The 14,102-nt window shown below is 44.3% G+C and overlaps 1 protein-coding gene across 1 annotated transcript in view; it reads left to right on the top strand.

Annotated features, from left to right (window-relative positions):
• The window catches only part of RHEB (Ras homolog, mTORC1 binding), a 38,254-nt gene extending 30,652 nt beyond the window's left edge, over window positions 1-7,602 (top strand). Inside the window, exons 5-8 of the mRNA XM_059839236.1 lie at window positions 1,130-1,186; window positions 1,287-1,334; window positions 1,854-1,935; window positions 7,069-7,602. Coding sequence (XP_059695219.1) covers window positions 1,130-1,186; window positions 1,287-1,334; window positions 1,854-1,935; window positions 7,069-7,161 — 280 coding nt within the window. The 3' untranslated portion in view covers window positions 7,162-7,602. The remainder of the gene's footprint in view (window positions 1-1,129; window positions 1,187-1,286; window positions 1,335-1,853; window positions 1,936-7,068) is intronic.
• Window positions 7,603-14,102: the final 6,500 nt, after the last annotated feature.

The raw sequence follows: 14,102 nt of genomic DNA, 5'->3' as shown, positions 1-14,102 counted from the left end.
AGCTGAGCATGGGGAAGCATTGTGTTCCACACAGCCTCAAATATTATTGCTGGAGTCAGACAAATTGACCTGCTTGACAAAAAATCCATCTTAAATGTGGTAGAGTTTATTGTTCTAGAAGGGAGAGGTTTTGCTGCTCTGAATGGTGTCTTTAGGCACCAGGTCTTTGATTGCTCTGAGCTGGAAGTGTGTTTGAGTGCTGCTCTATTTTTAAGAGTTTCAATTCTAATTGAAATGCAGTGCAATCAAGACACTGCCTGTAGCTAGCAACCTTGGAAACTGGAAAAGTTTTGGTCCCTTCTGTGTTGTCTAGTTGTGTGTCTCATCTCTGAGCTTCTGCCTCTCTTAAATCCAAGTTGTGCACTTCATGTACCAGCATTTTTTCCATAGTGTAACCAGAGGAGTGCAACATCTGCTCTTCTACCCTGTTTATAGCTTGTTCTCAAAAGTACTGAATATCAAATGCAGTGGATTTCATTAGTGAGGTTTTTGACTTGATTTTCTACAGTACTGCTTCTTACTTCCTGTCATCCAAACTTCACCTACGTGGCAGGGGAACAGACAAAGAGTGTTTGAATAATCACTGTTTCAGTGCCATCTTGCAGATCAGTTTATTCACTTTCCATAGAAAATTAGAATTTTGGCTCCTTTTGGCTTTTACATAAATAAAGCTCAGTAATTATGTATGAACTAAATGTTTGTTAAAAACAATGATAATGATGGACCTTGCCTGACTAATTACTTTTTCTTCCAATTTGCTTTAATTTGACATACTCATCCAGGATTGTTGGACTGCAGCAGTTAAATTTCCCACTGCAGATACAAACCAGATGAGAGGTGGGAGGGACTTGGGGTGATTGTGTGTTAGATGCATCAGTCCTGGGTAATGTTATTTATTTCTGCAAATACCATAACTGGGGAGGCTGTAAGGGTAGGCTCAGGCTGGTCTCTGCTGCTGCTGGGACCAGTTTGCTGTTACACAAACGGGTAAGACTTTCAGCATCTGTGTAGTTGTGCATACATAGAGTAAGTTTTAAACACAACCTACATATGCATTTAATTGCTTGTGTATTGGGTATTGAGGATAAACATCAGAGTGCATGTGTGACTTCATCCCTTTATTTTGCAGTTTTGAAGTGATAAAAGTTATCCATGGCAAGTTATTGGATATGGTGGGAAAAGTCCAGTAAGTAGTGACACTTTCATCTCATTTCATTGCAGGCATGTTGCTAGTGCTTTGGTCAGTATACTGTAACTGTTCTGAAGTTCTGAACTTTCTTTCACAGAATACCCATTATGCTGGTTGGAAATAAAAAAGACCTGCATATGGAACGGTATGTGAACTCCAGAATGTGAGAAATGCAAGGCAGCAGCCTGCATTCCTGTGGCTGCACACGCTGGGTTTGTTCTTGGCTTTCCAGAGCTAAAATCAAATGTAGGTTAAAATAAGTTACTGGCAAAGGAGTTGTGTCCAGAATGTGAACTACAAACCATGAACTTCTGTTGTAATGTTGATTTTTGCTGTGAGGTTCCAGGGACAGTCATTTAACTCTCTGGGTTTTTTTTCAAAGTAACAGAAGTGTATTTGTCACAGCAGCAATACCAGATGATATTACAGATTATAAAAACAAAGCAATACTTTGAGACAACTGCTCTTCTGGGTCACGGAGCAGTTTTACCTGGCGCAGAAGTGCATTTGACAGCAGCCAAAAGCAAATGCTTTGGATCAGACTTCACAAGAATTCCTATTACAATGCACTTAAGTGCTTTGGTACTCTTGAGGTATTTCTTGACATATCAGATTCCAATTCTTCTGCAAGTTATAGGAAACATATTTTTCTTTCTCTGATCAGGGTGATCAGCTATGAAGAAGGGAAAGCTTTGGCAGAATCCTGGAACGCAGCTTTCTTGGAATCTTCTGCTAAAGAAAATCAGGTAATGGATTTAAGAGTCACTTTATTCAAATAGCAGTGTAATGGATGACTCAGAGTTCCTCTAAATAAAGGAAGCTAAAATATTTGCATGCACTGTGCAGATTTTTTGTGTAGATGGAAGCAGAATGGCTGTCTGCACTCAGGTTTACGTACACAAGTTTTTCTGTGCAACTGTCAATGGGAGGAGGAAGTGAAGAACCGAAAGTTCAGCTTCACTGAACATACCAGAACACTTAGTGACAAATGAAAACTCACATCCACATGGTGGGTGGAACAGGGTCTGTTACCTTAAACAGGAATCACTGCTGCCAGAGCAGTGAGTTGGTGTAAGAGGATGAACCACATGTTTAAGGTGCTGGACAGGCTCAGTCTCTCTAATGGTGCAATAATCATTTTGTCTCATGTTTATGGTTAACAATTCTGCAAGTTACTTGAGTAAAGTTGGATTTTTTTTTTCCCCTGCAAGAAGAACTTGGATTATATTTTGCCACCTGATGTGGAACACTTGGAGTTAGTTTATCAGTATTTCTGTTTCTGGCTAAGGCTTGGATTAACCTTGTCAAAACTGGCATGATGGAAGCTTCAGTCAACAAGATAAATTTGAAAATTCTCAATATCTTCTCTGTATGCTGGAAAGCTTCAAATGCCTACCAAAGGAAATTAAACTGACAGTGTAAAGAATAAACCTGTTAAAAATGTCTGATCTTTTTTTCCACCCCTTTATTTTAAATAACTTATGGATTAGGCAAAGCTGTTGCCTCTGTTCTTTTTCATTTGGCATATCCAGCAGAAGAATATCTTACTGATAACTGTTCTGCAGTTTTTATTGCTCTTGAACCAAGAAGAAAAAAGTCATGTTTATGTATGTAAAGCAGCTACAAGCTTTGTAGGATGCTTGGTATGTCCTTGCTGCGCTGACAAAGTCCCCTGTACTGCCGTGTATTTGTGCTCCTGTATGAAGTTAAGCTGCCAGCTGGAGTTTATATATCAAACATGGTACCCTTCAGGGAAATCAAAATGGCAATTGTATGTCAGATACTCAAAATCCTGGACAGTCTGTACAAATCCCACCAGAAGAATTCAGAAGTCCTGTGCATTCTGGCTGCCAAAGGTCTTCCTTTCTGCAGGACCCTTCAGAACAGTGATCACAGGTCGCTGTAAATTCCATCCCTCTGCATTTAGCAGCAGGTTGTTAAAAGCAGGTGCCTGAACACAATTCCTGCTTCATGCCTGCTATATAATACACTTGGTAAAATTGTCCATCTTCAGGAGTATGGCAGATCAGATGTCACTTCTGAGATGGGTGCCTGCAGCATGTGACCATCCTGCCGTGCTCTGGCATGTTTCCTTTGGAGGCTTGGGATGTGTGGAATAAAGTGGGAAGGAGCCCAACACTGGCACAGCTGCCTCAGTCTTCTCACACATCTCCAGCTCTGAAGAGGTGGAAGATTGAGTTTTGAGAGCCAAGTGTGGAATCTGGACTGTGGTGTGCTGGGGGAAGAGGAGACACCAGGCATTGTGACACCCCTCTCCGTGAGCTGGACCAGGAGCGCTTCTGAACTCATTTGGGCTCTCTCCTCCAAATCCCAGTCTGACAAGATCAAAAGAGCTGATACATAGACTTCTGTCAGGACAGGGCATCTTCTCTTCCTCTGAAGCTGTGTCTAGTCTGGGGGGAAAAGGGTTTGTTCTGAACTTGGTAACGAGCTGTGTTGTCATTTTCCTGGTACTGAGTGTTCACCTTACGTAAGTCAACATTACTGGAAAGAGAAGTCTGTTGGCACTTTCTGCATTGAGGTTCATCCAAGTAATCACCTGTACTGGCTTGGTACTGCAAATGTAACTTGACTATCCAGATTCATTCCAAACTCCTTCCAAAAGTGCTTCAGCTTCTGTTTGCTTAACAGAAAGCTGATTTATGCCTAAGGCATGAGCTAAACTGGATTGGATGAAGGATTTGGAATTTGAACAGAGAATTCAAAGCTTCTTGACCGAGGGTATATCTGTTAATTCTCTCTGAAACCAAGCCCATCTGTATTTGGAGGAGCTGGAGCAGGAATTTGATGATGTCTGGTGTTTGGTCTGAGATGGGTTGTGTACATGATGTTCTTCACAGTGGTGAGGAGAGGGAGTCCCTGATAGCAAAGGCTTTTCCCCCTCTTTTCTATCTTCCTGCTTTGCCCCCCACCAGCCCCCCAAAAAATCCTTTTTGGAGCATCTGTGAGAGTCCAAGGAGCATAACCCAGTTGTACTGGGCAATTAAAATACTTCTATAGATTAACTTAAACAAACTATGCCTATTCTGCCAAGAGTTATCAAAAGATTACGTGTCCCAGAAGTGGCATGACTTGGAGTGGATGGAAAGTGAGAGAGGCAAAGATTAAAGCTGCAGTGATGATAAATGATAGTGGCTGGCAGGAGTTCTCAAGGTCAGATAGACTTGAGTATCTGCCAGCTCCTGCAGAGCTGAGTGACCTGGTAGGACTTTGGGAGGAGCCTGCATATCACCAGCACATCAGTCATTAAGGGAAATCCCTGGGCTTTGGGAAGGCAGTCCTGACACTTGATGGAAAAGACCTCTCTGAGATGACTGCTGGGCTGTTACTGTCATGTCTTCTCAAGCTGCTTAATTATTACCAGACATGTTGCACTGCTTTGGCTAACTTCAGGAACTTCAAGTCCTTTCTTGTGGAATTCTCTATGCAGTGTCACCTGGGCTGTGGTAGAGTGCTTCATCTTAATCCCAGTGCAATAACATCACTCTTGGAAATACAGCCAGAATCCAAAGTGGTCTTAAACCCAGGTGAAGCTGGAAGCCAACTTCTCCTGGAAGAATTTAGGAAGTAACAAGCAACTAAATTGTGTTCATCCAGTTATGCAAAATGCATCAGATAAATTGCAAAAGGAGCAAGGAAGTAGCAAAAAAACTTGCTTCTTACCAAAATGGAGTTCTCTTAAAAAGCAGTTGCTTGGTTCTGCTGCTTTTTTCAAGGGCAGCTTCATCTTGGAGCTCACAAGATGCTCTGCTTAGTAAATGCTTCAGACTAGTTTGGAATCCAGGGATCTGACATGTTTGAACTGGCAAAGGATGGGGGGAAACAACCCTCTTTTACCTGGCTATTATTCAAATTCCTGTGCCCAGTTCTGTTCTAGGATAAACCAGTAGTGTGAGCAGCTGAGGGTTTCCTCTTTGGAATAATAAAACAGTTGCCAAAGGGTGACTCTGGCACTGTGGGCTGGATTTGGGTGGTTGCACCTTCCTGCTGCCTCCTGGCAGCACATTCCCAACTCCCTGCCTGTGCAGGGAATCTGCCTCCTGAGCTGCCTGTCCTGCTCACACTGAGAGCACATCTGCAGCAGCAGCTGAGCCTCTGGTGTCCCCTGCTCACTGCTGGGCTCTGTGGGCAGCAGGTGTTGCCCAGGCTGGCATCTCTTTGGTTTGCTTGGGGAGAAAGGTAGAGGGAAAAGCCAGATGGCTTCCTGTAGGCTAGGTGTGACCCACATTCCGTAATTGGACCATATGGAGGCAGATGCATATAAAGTCTGGCTGCATCTTTTATTCCTTGTCACAAAACATCTCCCTGTGTTGTTTAAAGGCTCAGTCTAAAACTCTTCAGCACGTTTGAGCTGAATGACAAATTCCAAGGCGTTCGCTGTAGGACAGTAATTAAACCTTGCCAGTGAATATGTATTTTCTGTGAAATGAATTAACAAACCCTGTGAACTCCTACATCTTAGTGCTTCAAACAGCACATCTTTGACAGGGAGTATGCAGCTTTTTGATTGACAGAGTAAGTTGTGGAGGTTTTTTAATGGATGCTGTGGAACGTGGGCAAAAAGACTTTGTGTATTAAATGAAACCATTGAAAATTTCAACTCTAAGGAAACAGTGGTGCAGTATATTTGTAAATCAGTGTATCACCATGTTTTGATTAAGGGAAGCTCTTCATTAGTAGAAGCAATTTGATAGCAATTGCAGTCCTGGCCATGGTTCTCCTAAAGTCTTAATTTGCCCAGGAAATGTGTTGTATCATTACTGAACTAAACGAGCCTCCTCTGCCAGGTTCTGTTGGGATTCCAGGAAACTCCATTATATGGAGGAATACCCTATTTTCCAGCTGGTGAAGTGCTTTAAATAGTTCCAGAGATCGTACTGTGCACAAACAGTATAAATGTAGGAAATTTTAACATTAAGTCTAATCTTGTTAAGATTGCTGTGGGGCTTCAGTCAATGAGATTAATTTGGAAATGATCCAGTTAAGAATTATATCTTGTGGAGGTGGAAAAACATCTGTTAAATCAGAATATGTAGCCATAAATTATAGGGTGCTCTTCAGCTTGCTGATTAAAACCAACAAAACCCCCTTTTTATCCTCTTTCTAGCATGAGTGCTTTTATATACTGAATATACTTTCCTGTGCTGGGAATTCCTGAAGTGGATGGCCAGAGTCAATGGAACAAATGTCAGTATGAGATGGTCAGGAGACCATTTCCAAGCTGAAGATTCACATGCTGAAGCTCTAGTCATGCAGTTCAGGCTATTTAAAATGTAACCCCTTTTCTCTCAGGAGGGCTTTATCAAAGGATATTGCTCCATATTAGTGACAGTTCAGCTTGTGCTTTCTGCTGGTGTCCTTGCACTGTGTCTAATACAGATCTTACTGACAGGGACAGTGAGAAAATCAGGAGTAGTAAAGTCACCCCTCATACTGAGCTGCGCAAAGTCAGTGTTGAGAGCTGAAAAATCTGCTGCCTTCTGAAATTACTCATTATCTTAAAGATTACTGAGAGCAAACTGATTGGTTTATTCTCCAAAGCAGCACAGCATCCAAACCTTCTGTGCTGTCAGTCACTCAGGACAGGCTCACCAATGCAAAGCTAGGTGATTACAGTTATGAGCTCTCTTGTGAATCTGGCTCAGTTTGTGCCTGCCCTCCCTGCTGAGGAATTGCTGTGGATGGGGGTTTGCACTTCCCTTTAAAACTAAAATTACTGTGTTTGCCCTCCTCACTTCTGGAATAAGCATTGGATTTATCTGCTGATGTAGTTGGTAAAACTGCTAATGTTTTTTGTTATTCTTTCAGTAAATGGGCAGCCTCACCTTCCCTCCTAAACTTGTGCTCTCTCTTTGCAGACTGCCGTTGATGTTTTTAAGAGGATAATTTTGGAGGCAGAAAAAATCGATGGGGCAGCTTCACAAGGGAAGTCTTCATGCTCAGTAATGTAATTCCACTGCAGAACCTGAAAACACTGGGAATACATTCTACCTGAAGAAGCAAAACTGCCCATTATCTTTAAGGATAAACTATGCTTCTTTTTTTTTTTGTTTTTTCCTTTTTTTTTCAGTTTTTTTTTTTTCTTCTGTTAACCTGAAAGATAAACAGTTGGTTTGGAGCCTTTCCCTTCAGATTATGTTAAACTCTGACTCCTGTGCAAATGGCTTCACTTCCATTTTCAAATTTTAAGCAATCATATTTTCAATTTATATATTGTATTTCTTAATATTATGACCAAGAATTTTACTGGCATTAATTTTTCAGTGTAGTTTGTTGGTTAGAATAATCATCAAAATGATGCATATTGTTACACTACTATTAACTAGGCTTGGATATCAGTGTTTCTTTGTGTTAAATGTATACTTGTAAATAAAATAGCTGCAAACCTTAAATGTTCTGTTTATAATTTTTCGTTGATTACTCCATATCAACTTTTTTTTTTTTTTTGTGAAAAATGTTCACCTGCTGACCTTAAGAGAAGGCGTGAGATCCTTGGAGCCAATGGATTGTTTGACTATTGCTCGGGAAGTTGTTTGCGAGTGATCCCAAACGTTTTTGCTACTGGAACTCCAGGCTGGCCAAGCAGCTCTGCTTTGCTTTGTGCCCGGTCCCGGGAAGGAGAGACAAGTGCCAGCTTTATTTGGAAGGGAAATCCTGGGTTTCAGTCAGAACCTGCTCTGTGTTTTTCCTCTGTAACCTTTGAGTGAAGGGTGCGCAGAGCCGCCCCGAGTTCCTGCGCTACGGACTGTTCACGCAGGCTTGTGACTGGGAGTGCTGTCAGGATGGAGTGGATTTATCCAGGTCACAAGCATAGACTTGTTAAGAGAACAAAAATGTCATTTAAAATAAATTGCACGTCCTGAACAAATCGGTGTGGGCTGTTTGTTGTGCATTCCCGTGCTCCTGGTAGAGGTGAGCGGCCTCCTCCTGCCTGGCCGTGCACAGTCAGGGTTCCTGCTCAGCTTTCCTGAGCAGCTCCAAGCTTTTCCTTGGCTTTTGGACTGGAGGCGTAGCAAGCTGTAGTCTCCCAAGTTTGGAAAAAAACTCCTTACAACTATATATTTAAAAAAATTTCAGTTGACCTACTTTGTATTGAAAAGCAGAACAAAACCCAAAACAGTAAAAACAAACAAGGCTGATTTGGGGAACAGTTAATTAAATGAAGTGTTTGGCTTGCATTTTTGTGTTCATTTGAAAGCCTAAATTTCTGACAGGAGTAGATAGGAAGGGAAAGTTGGAGTGTATTTGCAACCAGAATTAGCTTTTACCTTCCAGTCTGTGCTAAAAGATACAAATGAACCATTTTATTCCTTTATTTTCTTCGTGCAGTTGTTCCCTCATATGATATAAAAAATGGTCTTAACCTCTCAACAGTGTACGTTGGTAAGCTTGGTATTTTCTTTGGTCATCATGAGAGTAATTGGTTAAAAAAAAAACAACCCTTTTTCTCTGCTTAGGATATTTCCCAATGTTTCTGAAAACCCATTTTCCATGAATTCACACACCTTGTGCCAAGCACAGGTTGAGTAGCTGGATGATTGTTCTGCATGCTGGATTCCTGGAGTTCAGCAGAGAGCTTGTTCAGGGAAACAAGTCCATGCTTTGATTTTGGACCCAGCCTGAGCCGGGGCTGTTTCCTGCCCAAGACCCTACAGCACTGGAGTGAGGGCTGCTTGGCTGGCAGTGCAATGGCTGAGGATGCAGAGCATGGCCTGAGGAGCACAGCACAGGGTGTGTCAGTCAGTGTGATCCTTCAATGCCCCATCCCAAGGACTGATGAGCTGTTGCATGACCCCAGGCTGTGGCATTGCATCAGTGACAGAGACACAACGTCCTGTTCTTTGTCATAGGGTGGGAATTCTGCCATAACACAAACTCAGTGACCACATCTGCTCCATTTTTTGGTCAAACTGGCTGCAGGTGTGCTGGCATCAGTCTAATCCCCATAACAGTTGCTGCATTGCTTTTTGAGTCATGCCAGCTACTAAGAGTTTTAAAGGAGATGTATGAGGGTATGTGCAATTTAACAGTCTGGGATAACTGAGGTCCTGCCTTCCAGTGGTGAGGCTTTCCAGAAGGACTTAAAGACAAGTACAGATTCTCAGGATGATTTGTGGTGGCAGTTTCTGAGACTTGAAAGGGACATTTCACAAGGCCATGTATTGATAGGACAAGGGGCAATGGCTTCAAACCACGAGAGTAGGTTTTGAATAATTAATAGGAAGAAATTCTTCAGGGCAGTGATCCACTGGAACAGGCTGCCCAGAGTTTATGGATGTTCCACAAAGCCAGGTTGGATGGGGCTCTGAGCAACCTGGTCTAGCAGAAGGTGAACCTGCCTTGTGGCAGGGGACTTGGAACTGGATGGGCTTTTGGGTCCCTTCCAGCCCAAACAATTCATGCACTCAGCACTGAGAGATGTGTAGAGCTCTTGCATTTTCCATAATAACTGAAGAATTGAACTCATCCACATATGTTATTCCCTTCTTCCTCTTTCTGCTTCATCCAGTAAAAAATGGAAATTATTCCACTCCTCCGAGCCTTTCTCTGCTAATAAGATCTAAAGACCAGCCATGTGCAATAGTCTTGCAGTTCTGCTGAAATGTGTAGTCAGGTGTGATCAGTGAATTCCTCCTCATCCTTGGCTGTACACAGATTTCACTTGGCTTCTCAGGGTGGCACCTTCAGCAGCTGGAGTCTAACAGAGCCTTGTTCTTCCTTGTACTGAGCTGGCACAGGTTGGGTCCTTCACCCTGAGAGCCCTGAAGGTGGGGATGGGCAATTGGGGAAGTCCTGTTATGTACAGAAACAAAATACTGCTTTGTAGCAAACTACTGCTTTCCTGGAGTGGATGAATTTATACAGCCTTGTTAAAGTTCTCTGATCCAAGCTAGGAAAACAATTATGTAGACTTAATAACTTTATTAAGGGATAATCATTTGCAAAGGTGAAAGTGCAAAGTTCCTTTTCCTGTGGAGGAAAAGAGCAAAATTTTTTCACTGTGAGGTTGAGCACAATCCACCAGATTCCCACCTTGGACATACTCAAAAGCCACTTGGACACGGTCCCAAGCAACCAGCTCTGGGTGACCCTGCTTGAACAGGGCTTGGGCCAGGTGTCCTCCAGGGGTCCCTGCTGACCCCAGCCATTCTGTGGTTATGTGAAGATTGACTACTCTCATGTTATTGCTGACTTGGGTGGATTTATAATGCCCTGGTTTGGAAGTGACTCTTGCCTTGCTTGTGCCCCTGTCCAGCTCCTCGCTTTGCTGTGTGAATAATCCTGGGAGCCAGGGCTGCCATGCCCATCTCCCAGGCTGCCATGCCTGGAAATGCTGAGGATGGGCAAGGCAGTGGGGCAGGTGAGCTCGGCAGGGGGAGGATGGACTGCAGGTGCTAAATGGAGCCTTCTTTTTCCTGTTGTTTCCATGCCTAACCGAGTTTGTCCCCGCCTGCTTAACTCCATGACAGGGAGTTTGGGGAGTCACGTCTGGGTCTGTAGGGCCTTCTTGGTAATTCTTCTTCCCAGCTTCTGTAGAGGGCTGGTGAGTCCATGCTGGAGAAGAAAAAAGCTGGAAAAGTGTTTTCACTGTTCCTGTGTGTCTGCAGTAGCTGTGCTGTTGAATCTGGACGAGGTGCAGATGTCCCAGGTGCTGTGCGAGCGTGGTGCAGGTGGTGATGATGTGATGTGCCCAGGCTTGCTCGGCTTACCCTGCTAATTAACACTGCTGAGCCTCTCCAGAAGGAGAAATCAACAGCTTCTAATTAGCCCTTATGTAATCAGGACTGCTCATCTTCAGAGCATTTTGCTAATACTGGGTAATCTTCACAACTTCATCTAATAAGGTCAATATTGCTCCCCTTTGACAACTGAGGAGGGGGAGTGAAAACCTTTGCACAGATCCCTTCAGCTACTGTGAGTATGCAGAAATGTGGCTAAACTGATGTGGGTGATGTTTGTCCTTAACATCCAACTTTTCCTTGGATATCCTGTTTCCCTACTGGAACTTTACTTTTTTTGAAATGCAGTGAAAACTGAAAGGATTTCACCCCTCAGGCTTTCTGATGCTTTCCAAAGTGAAGTCCAGGTCCCAGCTCAGTCAGATGCTGATGTGTGTGATGATCCCTGGACAGAATATTACTGAAAACTGTAATTGGCTAGACCTAACCAGCAGGTCTCCTCTCCAAGGTGAGGAGCTGTTTTTCCTAGTAGGAACCTGGCCAGATCCATCATTTTGTGACAGGATTTGCTGAGTCTGAGGAGGCTTTTTGGAGTCCTTACCCCACATGGGCGACACGAGGTGTTGCTGACATGGGATGGGTGGTGGGTCAGGGTGGGAGATGGCCACCCTTGGCAGAGATATTCCAGAGATTTTTATTTCATAGTGCATCCATGCTGAAGGCAACACATTGAACCCAAACCCATTGCCTGGCAGGTGATTCCCATTTCCAGCAACAGGTGATGTATTCTGTCAGTGAGGGTGTGGGTTGAATGTTTTGCAGAAGTGTTCTGCAGTCAGTGTACCCAGGCCCCCTGGCAGCTCTGGGAGGCAGCACGTGGTGCACTCAGGTACAGGGGGTGGGTTAATCACCAGCAGAAATGGGTACTTCTGGCAGCTGGTCTGAGGTGGGCCAGGTCTTTGACAAGCAATGTGAATTTCACACAGAAACTCTCCCTTGAGTCAAGAGATGGTTTCTCACTCAGGTGCTCATCATTCCCAGCAGCAAGCCAAAAATTTTTCCATGGGAAGGAGTAAGACTCGTGGTTGTTTCATATTTAATGAGCTCAAAGTATCTCATACTGAGGTATGTGAAAAATCTATGAGCCTTTCAAAGCAAGATGGTGTTTTGAAAGCCCTGAGCTAGGGATTTTCTGGGCTTTGCAAATATTACAGGCTCGTCCAGAAGCTGAAGTGTGGCCCTTTCAGAGGATGTGGAGCAACTCCTTGGCTGCTGCTCCATTACTGGTTATTTGTGTGGGGCTGTGCCAGCTGTAGGAGGTACCCACAGAATGCTCATCCTGCTAAGCCTCTGACAGGGAATGTTCCATTCGCATACGTGAGGTCACTCCCAAAGACTCACCTCCAGGAGTCACACCCTGCTCAGCTCCCCTGGCTCTGGCCTGGACAATTTGGAGAGCAAATTGTCTCTCACCACTTCACTGCTCAGCCTTGTGGCAGCAAAGGCCAGCAGACATGGCACAGCCTGGAGCTGCCCTTGTGGACATCAAACCCAATTCCTTCCTTTAAACCAAACCCACAAAAGAATCTCAGATTTTTGGGTTCTGGCTGTCGAAGCCAAATACTCAAACTTACAAGTTCATTTCCAGTGCTTCATCCTTTAGCAGCCACAGTGGAGGAAAGCTGCCCACAACCCTTTTGCTGTGGGGCTCATGGTCAGATGGACCTGGGCACGAGCAGGAGGCAAGGTCAGCCACAGCATCACTTGCCTGAAATGCTGTTGTGGCCACAGGCTCCTCAAGTTGCTCTTTTCTCTCTTCCATTGGCAGCCTTTCCATCTTTGGCAAGGAGTTAAGGGGCTTTGTCCAGGAATTATCATTTGCCATTCTTCCATATTCTTTTTTCCCCCATCATTTTGCTTTTTTCTAGAGATGGGTCCTTTCTTATTTCATATATTTAACATGGTTTGTCAAAGAAATGAGGATAAAATTGCCACAACCTCTTTCCATCTCTCCTGAAATAACTTTTGAACCTGTTGGACAGTTTCTAAGAAATCTGACAGCTGGGCACAAGTCTCAGATTCATCAAGCTCTTGCACGTTGAATTAAATGTCACAACTTCAGAGAAACAGGAAAATCCCCTCATGAGACAGAGCCAGAGGACACCAGGCTTTTGTGGCTCTACACAAATCTCCTGAGGCAGTGTTTGCTTTCCTGGGTGCTTTGGGGTAGTTTGCCATGGATGCCACAGGTTTTCCTCTCCAGGCACCCAGCAGCTCATGGCACTCTGCATTCAAAGAGTGCCTGAGCTACAACCCCAATGGCTGGAGAGCTGGGTCCCAACGCCAGCAGTGGTACCACCCCATTGTCCTCGTGCTCCCAGCCATGACTCAGAAGAGGGACACTTCTCCTTCCCTCCCAGGCCACTGGCTGCCACAGGGAATGGCTGGTTTTTGGGTTTTTGGGAACAACACTAATGCCCCCTGTCTTGGCTGCAGCTCTTCCAAGTGGGACTTTCTGTGTGCTGTTACTTTTCCCTGCACCATCTGGTGATTAATCTAACACCTTAAAATTAGCACTGGTGTTTCAAAGAGGTTTTGGGTAGGGTTGGTTTTTTTAATCAGATGAGGGTTTTTTCATTGTTTCCTGCCTCACAGCACAACACACACGTGTGAGCTGTGTTCCTGTGATGCCAGGGCAGGTTTGCCTGCATCAGCTGGAGGATGTGTTTCCTCTCCCAGGAATGTGCCACCTCTCTCCTTCCTTCTCCAGTGCATCCCAGTCAGTGACATCCTCCAGCTCAGCCTACGTGTGTCTGCACAAGGGCTTATTAACTTTTACATCTTAATTGAAAGGGTGGCACATGTTTGAGCCCTAATAATGACATCCTTTCTCCTGAAGCAGTCTTTAATCTCGAGATGAAGCAGTGAGCCAAGGCAGCAGAGTGGGGCTGCTGAACCAGGCCTGAGGATGGGAGCAGCCTGCCAAGAAAGGAGGTTTTAGGGTTTGGATTTGGAGCATGTGCCTGATGGTCCAGGGAGAGACGGGGCAGCAAGGAGAGGTGATGGGGGGCCAGTGTGTGAGGAGGAGGATTCAATGAGCAGGAGCTGAGTGTGAAGTCTCTTCCAGAGCTATTAAAAACCAAAAAAGCACAAATCTCCTTTTAATATATCCCCTTGGTACGTCTGCATGCTGGTCCATGGGCTACCCCCAC

Source organism: Haemorhous mexicanus, chromosome 1, assembly GCF_027477595.1.
Source record: "Haemorhous mexicanus isolate bHaeMex1 chromosome 1, bHaeMex1.pri, whole genome shotgun sequence".
NCBI classification, from domain to species: Eukaryota; Metazoa; Chordata; class Aves; order Passeriformes; family Fringillidae; genus Haemorhous; species Haemorhous mexicanus.
This window is presented reverse-complemented; position numbering and strand designations above follow the sequence as displayed.